Raw genomic sequence first — 11,840 nt, 5'->3', positions numbered from 1 at the left:
TCCTCCGAACTAAACTCAGACTGACCCATAACCCCGTGCAGCTAAAAGAAATGAGAACCTTCCCCAGTACTTTCAGACCCACACTAATTAGAATAAAAATACAGACACGAATAAAAAGAATCAAATTAAATCACTCCGGGTCTTCGATTTAAATAAATCGGTGGGCAGATGTAAATAGAATAAAAATCAGGAAACATCTGCTCTGCAAGAATATCTAAATCTCTAATTTGACAAATGACTTAATACACCCACACGAACACACACTCTTTCTCCCTCCTCCCTTTCCCCTCCCCGCCTTTCCGAGGTGTGTTCTACTGCAGGTGCCGTCCAAACCCGATTATCTGACTCGCCCCAGGGAGGTCTATTTTGCTCTAAAAAAACAGATGCCCGGACTCCACCTCCAGGCTTCTGACTCTGGCTGCGGACCTGTATTTTTTACAAAGATCCCAGTTTCCAGACCACTGCTCCCACAAAGAACACAGGACTCAGACACACAATGAGATGGAGCGGATGCTCTCAGCTCAGCCTCTTCCCAGCTGGGTGTCGGCTGCTACCGTGTGGGCAATTCTTAAGATCTCTGAGCCTCAGTTTCCCCATCTACACAATAATTATAAAGGAGCGCTGTTAGAAGAAAGAAATAACATACATGGAGTAAACTGACTGGCTCCCTTTCTTTTTCACCCAGAGCCAGTAAATCCACTTCTCCCCTGACTTGAGATAAACAACAAATGTGTTCTCCATTCATTCAACTACATCATTTTCATTTGCCTAACACTGATTTATGAAACTGTTCCACAGGGCAGGCCTTGAGCTCCACCACACCATAAAGTTTATTTGCATTCATAAGCAAAGTTCTTTTGTTTGCGTGAAAGTCTGTTCTCTGGATGCAAGGAAGTGAGGCAGAACACGGGCTTCTATACCCAGAGCCGTGTGAAATGGGAACCACCTCTTAGGGCTCACTGTTATCTCTCCCTCCCCCATCCCCAGCCCGTAGCACAGCACCCTACACATATTTGGGGCAGGGTAAACATCTGCTAAATTAAAGTGAAATGAAGAATATTAAAGGGGGAGAGGGGAGAGCTGAGATTTATCTGGGGAGGAGTCTGAGATCTGGGGTAGAGGAGGGGTTCCAGTGTTAAAAGCTATATTTGATCACCAAGTTGGTCAAATCCCTCATCTCACAGATGAGATGCTGGCTGCTTAGAGACACAAAGGGCTGGCGCCCACTCCCAACAGGGAGATGACCCTGTGCTCCAGTCCCACGAGCTCTGTGTGGAGCTGACTGCACCCCCACTACTTATAACTCCAGCAGCGACCTTGTGAATAGAGAATATTGCTATTCATCCACAAAAGAAGGTAACAATAAAATGCTTTTTTTAAAAAAAAAAAAAAAGATATTTTTAAACTTTTCTCTTAAAGGAGAAAAAGGCAGAAAATGAGTTTCTAAGAAGAGAGGTGCTGATGGTTGGGGGAGTGTTTTCTTTAGAAAGACAAATGCTTCTTAAGATATGCCTTCACCGCAGTCAAAATGAATGCATTAATTTAATTCAATAATTTAAATTAAAATAATTAAACAAAATAAATTTTAAAATAACTTAAGTAAAAAATAAAACACTTACCCTTCCCTGTTCGACACATTTGGTCAACATAACAATGGCATATACATTTTTCTCCCAAACCATACGCCAGAAATCTTTCAAAGTGTTGGGCAAAGGCCCTTGTGTGGCAATGAAATCTTTCTTGGAATGGTAGCCCTAGAAAATGGGAAGCAACCCAAATTCAGTGTCAAAGACACAAGGAAGAGCCCTGAAGATTTCCCCCGAACAAGCCATGCTCTGGGCTCGTCTCTCCACTTACGGGCATGTAGTTGGCATTGATGTAGTCATCAGCTGAGTGTGTCTGGATAGAAAGCTTGACACGGGAAATATCATCTGTGGCATTGAGAGAAAAAAGGTGCTCATTAGAAATATTTGAGGAGAGTTACACACAAGAGAGAAAAGTACAAAATGGCAACACAGGGGCTCCTCTCACATCCTGAAGGTGTGACACATGGCATTTTATGGAGGTGACCTACTGGATCCTTACAGTCAGCCCAAGTGACTGGCACAGAGGAATCAGGCAATTGCCTGCAGAAGCCCAGCAGAGCTACGCACTGGCAGAGCCAGGATTCGACCCCCAGGCAGCCTGCAGCGAGGGTCCGAGCTCTTCATTGCGCCAGACCTCCTTCTCAGACAACACCAACCTACTGCTATTAGCATCCTTGGTGTGCGTGCCACAAGCCAAGAGATTCACTAAGCAATTGTATTTATTCCTCAAAACTGCCCTTCTGGCTTTTGTGCCCATTTTACAAATGAGGAAACTGAGGGTCTATGAGATTAAGTACTAATGTCTGGTCAAAGACACTCAGAATTCAAATCTAGTGCTCCTCCCACAAAGGAAAGGTCTCCATACTTTCTCTATTCTCCTAAAAATGTCATTACAAAAAGTACCAAACTCAGGCATACGCTGAATGTGGAAGACTACTATGGGTGGGAAGATCTAAAACACAAAATCCTTGTGTTTTCATCTTAAAAATACACACACCATTTATCAGTTGCGTCTAAACACTACAAAAATAAATGCACACACAAGCTTGCCCAACTCAAGAAATGAAGTAATGTTAGAATTTCAAATGTAATCAGTAGCATCACCTGTGTGTCCCTGCATCTGACCACATATTATCTCACCCTCCCCTGGACAAAATAACACGACAATTCCAAATTCAGTGACCTACACAAGTTTCAGCCCAAAACTCTCCCAAACTCTGGGTCTGAAAATCCCTGCAACATTCACAGGAACAGGCCAACGATCCTGAGTTAACCGTGCATGGGCCGTTCTGAGGCACATCCCACCAGCCTGATTTTGAAAGCATTTTTCTTGGCACAAGGGCCAGTACCTGCTGTCAATACAAGGACAGACGGCAGGAGGCACAAAGAGAAAGAATGCAGAAGCTAAAAAATCCTGAATCTAAGCAGAAGTTAATGTTTTAGACCGGAAAAGAAAAACACGGCTTCGAAGAAAAGAGACAATGTCTCTAAATGTCCTTGTGGAAAAATCATCTGCAGAGTCTATAAATGACAGCGAAATCAGAACACAGCTGCAATCTATTGATAAGTTCTTCGTGCCCTAATTCCCACCCGAGAGAGAGACCACAAAGAACTTTCCGTGGAGGAGGGCTTACAGTTCATCTCCACAGATGATGAGATAAATCACTCTCATTTTAAACCCCATTTGGTTTGTTGGATGTTATCCCCATCCATTAGGCAGACATTGTTACTTTTCCAATATGTGAATTCAAATACAAGTCATATTTAGCTGTGGCATGCGCTCATCAGCCCACCAGAGATGTATCTGGATAAGCAGAAAGCATTCCTCCCGTCCTCCTCCTGCTCCCTTCCTTTCCAGAGCAACAGTAGCTGGAATGAAGGGCTTTAAGAGAGAGGGGATAAGAGCAGGGACTCTGGCCCTTTTCCGGAAAGAAACGATAGCCCTGGCCCGCCAAGGCCCTCTGTGCGACTCTGGGCAAACCCCCTAGCTATGCTGTGCCTCAATTTTCTCATCTACAAACCAAATATTCTACTACCTCCTTCATAAGGTTCCCCTGAGGGCTGGATTCAGTGGAATATGCCTAAATAAAGGGCTTAGCATCCCACAGGGGACTCATGAATGAACGTGGGCGTGGCGAGCCAGCACCCTGATCCCATTCCCCTCCACCGTTAGAGGCCTGACAGCCAGAGACCAAGAATAGGGAAGAGCCTATGGGGCGGCAAAACAACAACAACTTACAGGGCAGAACGTTATTATAGCGATTTTTTCCTCTATTCTCAGCCAGCTCCGCCGCATATTTAGGTAGACTGATTCCAACAAGCTTCAGATCCTGAAAACAAATGAGTTGTCCGTTGGTTTAGTGCCCAGATGTTAGTTACAACGAGCACAGAGCACGACAGAACAAGGTGGAAGTGCAGAGGTGTTTGGGATTAAACTGTGTCCACCAAAAAGACAGGCTGAAGTTCTAATCCCTGGGACCTGGGAATGATGCAGCCTTATTTGGAACTTCAGTCTTTGCCATGGTCATCAAAAGAATATGAGGTCATGGGGGCGCCTGGGTGGCTCAGTGGGTTAAGCTTCTGCCTTTGGCTCAGGTCACGATCTCAGGGTCCTGAGAACAAGCCCCGCATCGGGCTCTCTGCTCCGCAGGGAGCCTGCTTCCCCCTCTCTCTCTGCCTATTTGTGATCTATGTCTGTCAAATAAATAAATAAAATCTTTAAAAGAAAAAAAAAAAGAAGAAGAAGAAGAAGATGAGGTCATACTGGAGTAGGGTGGGCCCTTCATCCAACAGGACTGATGTCCTTCTAAGAGAAGAGACACCAAGATACAGACATATGAGGGGAGCCAGGTGTGCTGAGATGAAGGCAGGCAGAGGAGTTAGACTCCCACACACCAAGAATGCTTGGGGCTTCCAGAAGGTGACCGAAGCTTTTGGCAGGAGCCTTCCCTAGAGGCTTCCAATGAAGCAAGGCATTGCCAACACTTTGATTTTGGACCCCTGATTTCCAGAACCATGAGAGAATAATTGTTGTCAGAAGCCACCCAGTCTGTGGTGTTTTGTTACGGCAGCCCGTAGAAACTAATGCAGAGGTCCCACTCAAAGAAAAAGCATAATACTTGCCTTCAAGGAGCTTAAAACCTGGGAGCGGGGTGTAGGCAGAAATCACTAACTTTACAACGAGGCGGAATTAGATAAAGGCTGGACGTCGCTGACAGGCAACACCCGACAGGGGAAAGGGACCCAAAGACAGAATTTACGTCCTGAGCCGTGCTTTGAGTCGTGCAGTTGGTTGAACGGCAGCCCCCAAAAAAAGGCAGGCCTACATCCTAATCCCCGCAACCTGTGGATGTGAGCTGCTTTTGGAAATGAGTCTTGCAGAATGGATTTAAGTTGAGAATCTTGAGGTGAGATCATCCCGGAATCTGCAGGGGGGCCCCAAATCTAGTAAGAGGTGTGTTCACCCAAGACACCCCGAGGGGAGCCACAGGGACGGGGGGGTGCTGGGGGGGGGCCACAGAGCAGAGACACAGCCCCAAGCCACAGAACACCTGGAGCCACTCACTTGGGAAGAAGCAAGGAAGGGGATCCCCGCCCAGAGAGATGGAGGGAGGACCGGTCTGCTGACACCTGACTCTGGACTTAGTAGAGCCTCCAGAACCACAAGAGAATACAAATTTAATGTTTTAAGCCACGAGTTTGTGGTGATTTGTTATGGTAGCCACAGGAAGCCGATGCAAATGGGCAGGCGAGGGAGGCAGCGCAGGGCAGGGTGGGGAGGGTGGCAGGGAAGGGCAGGGAGAGAGGGAGTGTGTGAGTGTGTGTGACCATTCTGAGGGAGGGGCTCTGGGCTGGTGGGGGTGGTCAGAGCACGCTGGACAGGACGGAACAGGATGGAAGCACGGGAACTCTTCACGCAGCTCCTCATGATGCTCAGGAATCAAACCTGGGCCGCACGGTGCCCCACGCCAGCCCCCACAGCTTCCCAACTACTCCAGTGAACAGCCCCCGGACAGAAATGCCCAGTTTCTCTCCCTCTCTCTGCATACTCTTCATTTCTCAACAAAGTTAAGCACAAAAATCACTAGCAGTGAGGGTACATCTAAGGGCTCGCAGCCCACGCAGCCACAGTGGGACCCCCGAGGGGGACATGGAAGAGCTCCTCCCCCCTCCAAGAGGGCCACCTCTCACCCAGCGCTTCTCCTTGCAACAAAAATGGGCGGGTTCCCAACTTTTGGAAGAAACATAAAGCAGTTAAAAAACACATTATTTACAACCACGTACTTCATATTCTTCTGCAAACCCACAGTTGGAGTCCGCTTGTTGTTTCTTAAAGTAGGCCTCGAAATTCTCCACTTTGATTAACTTGGATCTAAGAAAATAGAACAACTGCTTAGGACTCTTGTACATGCAATAAAGTCCATGCTCAAAACAGAAAAATACAAGTTATTAGAAAAAATTAAAGCAGCTACTCACTTTTTAGGTCTTCATCATAGAAAGGGAAAGAAAAAAATAATCCATTAGAAACACCGACTCAGTTATGACTCGAGAGATAATAGTAAACATCTTCCCAAAAGAACAAAAACCATAGTAATAAATGGGGGAGGGAGGGCTCACTATAATGTTATTTACAAACCACTGAAATGTCAATCAGGAAATCTCACTTCTAGACCCTCTCATATAACTGATTGGCTTTGTGACTTCCAACAAGGTCCTCTCCTAGATATTGATAACCCATTTATTTTTCCTTAACAATCACAAAATACAAATTTATTGGTAGAATATGGAAGTGAGGTTTTACTCGCCTTAGGAGAACATGGCAAGGAAGCTAATAGCTTCAGGAGACAAATAAACAGGTTCCTTGCAGAAAAACAAAGCTAGCAAGAACTTCAGGATGATCGTGGCCAAATGTGTTAGAAAAAAGGACAGCAAATTCCACCAAAAATTCTCTAGATAGTTACTGAACAGATTGGGGGATTAAATGTCTTCAAATAAAGCTCATAACTCCAGAGACTTACTTAATTTGAGAAAAGGATACCTCATTATTCTTCGCATCTTTCCTGTTTTAAAAGAAACAAAGACCCATTAAGACCAAAAAAAGGGTAATTCTGGGCTTTTCCACTTTCATGTATCTACAAAATGCCTTATATATATATATATGACACTAAATCTTGTTTCCTAACACTAGGCTTAGAGGTCTAGGCAGCAAACCCTGGTTACAAATCTGCAAAGTAACTCTCTTTCATACCATCCAAAAGTATGGAAGAACCTTGCCCAGGCCACCGTTAGAAATACCTCTGGGTAAACGTGAATCCGCAGCATGACTCCTTTTTAAAGCCAGAGTCATTTCTTCATACTCTTAGAGAAGGGCTTCCCGATAAGTTAATGGAATAAACCAGAAAATATCTCCACTATAGGTAGAGGATCCACTATAGGTGGTGGGATCCTGGCAATCTCCTGCATTGTTGGCTAAACCCCATATTGGTGTTTAAAATACACACACACACACACACACACACACACACAAACACACACACATACACACACCAATTCTGGAAGGTGATTTGTCAGTATGTATCAAAATTGAGGGGCTCCAGAAATAGACCCTCAACTCCATGGTCAACTAATCTTCGATAAAGCAGGAAAGAATGTCCAATGGAAAGACAGCCTCTTCAATAAATGGTGTTGGGAAAATTGGACAGCCACATGCAGAAAAATGAAATTGGACCATTTCCTTACACCACATACGAAAATAGACTCAAAATGGATGAAGGGCTCAATGTGAGAAAGGAATCCATCAAAATCCTTGAGGAGAACACAGACAGCAACCTCCTCGACCTCAACCGCAGCAACATCTTCCTAGGAACATAGCCAAAGGCAAGGGAAGCAAGGGAAAAAATTAAGTATTGGGATTTCATCAAGATCAAAAGCTTTTGCACAGCAAAGGAAACAGTTAACAAAACCAAAAGACAACTGACAGAATGGGAGAAGATATTTGCAAATGACATATCAGATAAAGGACTAGTGTCCAAAATCTTTAAAGAACTTAGCAAACTCAACACCCAAAGAACAAATAATCCAATCAAGAAATGGGCAGAGGACATGAACAGACATTTCTGCAAAGAAGACATCCAGATGGCCAACAGACACATGAAAAAGTGCTCCATATCACTCGGCATCTGGGAAATACAAATCAAAACCACAATGAGATATCACCTCACACCAGTCAGAATGGCTAAAATTAACAAGTCAGGAAATGACAGATGCTGGCGAGGATGTGGAGAAAGGGGAACCCTCCTACACTGTTGGTGGGAATGCAAGCTGGTGCAACCTCTCTGGAAAACAACATGGAAGTTCCTCAAAATGTTGAAAATAGAACTGCCCTATGACCCAACAATCGCACTACTGGGTATTTACCCTAAAGATACAAACGTCGTGATCCAAAGGGGCACGTGCACCCGAATGTTTATAGCAGCAATGTCCACAATAGCCAAACTATGGAAAGAACCTAGATGTCCATCAACAGGTGAATGGATCAAGATGATGTGGTATATATACACAATGGAATACTATGCAGCCATCAAAAGAAATGAAATCTTGCCATTTGCAACAACGTGGATGGAACTAGAGCGCATCATGCTTAGCAAAATAAGTCAAGCGGAGAAAGACAACTATCATATGATCTCCCTGATATGAGGAAGTGGTGATGCAACATGGGGGCTTAAGGGGGTAGGAGAAGAATAAATGAAACAAGATGGGATTGGGAGGGAGACAAACCATAAGTGACTCTTAATCTCGCAAAACAAACTGAGGGTTGCTGGGGGGAGGGGGTTTGGGAGAAAGGGGGTGGGGTTATGGACATTGGGGAGGGTATGTGCTTTGGTGAGTGCTGTGAAGTGTGTAAACCTGGTGATTCACAGACCTGTACCCCTGGGGATAAAAATATATTATATGTTTATAAAAAATTAAAAATTTAAAAATTTAAAAAAAAAAATTGAGGGGCTCAGTGGGGTAAGCATCTGCCTTCAGCTCAGGCTGTCATTTCAGAGTCCTGGGATCACTGAGCTCCCTGCTCAGTGGGGAGCCTGCTTCTCCCTCTCCCTGTCCCCCTCCCGCCTGCTTATGCTCTTTCTCTCTCTTACTCAAACAAATAAAATCTTTGAAAAAAAAAAAAATTGGAAACAGGAACCATACCCAAAGAGTCAGCAAACTGCCCACTTTGGGATTTAGCCTAAGGAAATAATCATGAATGTGCCCAAAGATTTAGAGACAAGTTAACTAACTGTACCAAAAAAAATAAAATATAATAAAATAAACTGAAGACATCAGGAAAATTGAATAATTTCCATACAGTTGAAACTCTGTATCTGCTTAAAATGAAGAAGATTTGAAGCTGTCCAGACTAGAAAATGATGTCCATAATATGATTCCGTGTGTGTGTATGTGTGTGTGCGCGCGTATCTGTGAGTTTCACAACCATATCAATGTGAAATGTAGTTTTGTGCAGAAGCTGTGATTATGAATTATCTAGTTCCTTTGCTCTTCTTTTTCATTTCTGCTTTGTTTTTTGATTTGCTACCACAAGCATGTATAACTCTTATTTCAACAAGAAACAATAAAGCTGTTTTGACCCCCTCCACACACACACACACACACACACACACACACATTTAAAATCTGCCTGTCAACCCAACAGGGCAAGATGGTGGCAGAAGAACCTGGCATGGCTGCTTTCAGGGACTCTGAGCCAGAAGGAAACTCCCTGGCTGGCCGCACCTGAGAATGAATGAATGCCAGCAGATACACAGGCTTCACTTGCCCCACACATGGTCAGACAAGAGAGCTAGCAATAAAGTGCAAACACTGGGTTCAAGTTCGCTTCTACACTTCCTACACTCAGCTTGTGTGTCCTTGCAATGGGGCTTTCAAGACCCGCCTCCTAGAGCCCCATGAATATGAGAATTGATGGAAAACACAAATCCAGTCACACAGGAAGCACTCAAAACAGAGTTGCTATTTTTACTCCTCACACGCTGTATCTATTTAATACTCAGTGTCACATCACAGAGTCTCCTAGACATCCCAGCAAAGCTCCCTACTGCTAGTCAGACCACACATGTGTTCATACTTAGCTAACTCGAGAGTGAAATCTCTTAACACCACACCACTGATTCCGGAACCAGAAGGCACAGTTCTGAGGAAGCACCTTACACAGCAGTGTTCACCAGGACCTGATGCCGGGGCGGCTAAGGGGAAGCAGGACTGGCCAGCAGTGGACAGTGTGAATCACGGGGATTGGGGGGGAGGGGTTGTGGGCCATGACACTGGTCCTTCCAATCATGTGACTCTCTGAAATTTTCCATAGTAAAAAGCTCCCTTAGGGGCACCTGGGTGGCTCAGTCATTAAGCATCTGCCTTCAGCTCAGGTCATGATGCCAGGGTCCTGGGATCAAGCCCCATATCAGGCTCCCTGCTCAGCAGGGAGTCTGCTGCTCTGTCTCCCACTCCCTCTGCTTGTGCTCCCTCTCTTGCTGTGTCTCTATCAAAGAAATAAGTAAAATCTTAAAAAAAAAAAAAGTCAACATAAACAATCACCTTTTCTTTCTCCAGAAGATGAAGCCGCCCACAGCCACAATTACCAAGGCACCAAAGATGCACCCAAAAACTGCTCCACAGATGACACCTGGGAAAAGTCCAAACAGGAGGCACTTCAGAAGATGCTCATGAGTTGATAATATACTATATGTTAATTGAATTTAAATAAAATTTTTTATATTTTTAATTTAATTTTATTTTTTCAGTGTTCCAAGATTCACTGTTTATGCACCACACCCAGTGCTCCATGAAATACGTGCCCCCCCTTAGAGACAAACCATAAGAGACTCTTAATCTCACAAAACAAACTGAGGGTTGCCGGAGGAAAGGAGGGTTGGGAGAGGGCGGTTGGGTTATGGACATTGAGAGGGTATGTGCTATTGGTGAGTGTGTGAAATGTGTAAGCCTGATGCTTCACAGACCTCTACCCCTGGGGCTAATAATACATCATATGTTAACAAAAATTTAAAAAATAAAATAAAATACTTGCCCTCCTTAATACCCACCACCAGGCTCACCCAACCCCCCACTTCCTCCCCTCCAGAACCCTCAGTTTGTTTCTCAGAGTCCACAGTCTCTCATGCTTCGTCTCCCCCTCCAATGTCCCCCAATTCACTTTTCCTTTCCTTCTCCGAATGTCCTCCATATCGCTCCTTATGTTCCACAAGTGAGTGAAACCGTATGATAATTGACTTTCTCTGCTTGACTTATTTCACTCAGCATAATCTCCTCCAGTCCCGTCCATGTGGATACAAAAGTTGGGTATTCATCCTTTCTGATGGAGGCATAATACTCCATTGTATATATGGACCACATCTTTTTTATCCATTCGTCCGTTGAAGGGCATCTTGACTCTTTCCACAGTTTGGCGACTGTGGCCATTGCTGCTATGAACACTGGGGTGCAGATGGCCCTTCTTTTCAGAACATCTGTATGTTTGGGGTAAATACCCAGTAGTGCAATTGCAGGGTCAGAGAGAAGCTCTATTTTTAATTTCTTGTGGCATCTCCACAGTGTTCTCCAAGGTGGCTGCACCAGCTTGCATTCCCACCAACAGTGTAGGAGAGTTCCCCTTTCTCCACATCCTCTCCAACACCTGTTGTTTCCCGTTCTGTTGATTTTGGCCATTCTAACTGGTGTAAGGTGGTATCTCAATGTGGTTTGGGGGCAGAAGACATATAAATGGCTAACAGACACATGAAAAAATTGTTCAGCAAAATTAAGCTTTAAAAAAAAAAAAAAGATGTTCACAATTGGCCCAGAGTCTTCAAACCAGAGAGTGTGTGTGTGTGTGTGTGCGCGCGCACATTAAATATCTTTGGACATAAAATTAGTCCATGCATTTGGGATCCAGGTTCCTCCGCCCCAGCCCACCACCAATGGGCTGGTCTTGAGAAAGTCACGGCTCCCCTCCCCGGGGTTCCTCCACTGCAAACATAGGGAACTGGGCTGTCTATGATTTTCAAGTTGTTCTTACTGCTGATGTCTTTCTTCAGATGAAATTGCATGCAGCAGCCCAATATATAAAGTAGAAAACCAGGCAGAAATGCTCTTTTGGAGGCAGGGTGGGGGCAGGGAGGGTCTCAGATCTGGGTCCTATTTGGTAGAATGACCGCTGTTTAAAAACCACTAGGAAAAATGTTCCCTGTGGTTCCTCCA

The 11,840-nt window shown here is 44.6% G+C and overlaps 1 protein-coding gene across 1 annotated transcript in view; it reads right to left on the bottom strand.

The window, feature by feature from the left end:
• Window positions 1-1,856: 1,856 nt before the first annotated feature.
• Window positions 1,857-11,840, bottom strand: part of PTPRJ (protein tyrosine phosphatase receptor type J) — a 143,454-nt gene continuing 133,470 nt past the window's right edge. Inside the window, exons 14-18 of the mRNA XM_059142478.1 lie at window positions 10,182-10,269; window positions 6,063-6,646; window positions 5,871-5,958; window positions 3,826-3,916; window positions 1,857-1,931 (exon numbers count right to left, since the gene is read on the bottom strand). Of these exons, the coding sequence (XP_058998461.1) occupies window positions 6,601-6,646; window positions 10,182-10,269 (134 nt within the window). The 3' untranslated portion in view covers window positions 1,857-1,931; window positions 3,826-3,916; window positions 5,871-5,958; window positions 6,063-6,600. The remainder of the gene's footprint in view (window positions 1,932-3,825; window positions 3,917-5,870; window positions 5,959-6,062; window positions 6,647-10,181; window positions 10,270-11,840) is intronic.

The sequence above is a fragment of the Mustela lutreola genome, chromosome 1 (genome assembly GCF_030435805.1).
Source record: "Mustela lutreola isolate mMusLut2 chromosome 1, mMusLut2.pri, whole genome shotgun sequence".
Lineage (NCBI taxonomy): Eukaryota > Metazoa > Chordata > Mammalia > Carnivora > Mustelidae > Mustela > Mustela lutreola.
This window is presented reverse-complemented; position numbering and strand designations above follow the sequence as displayed.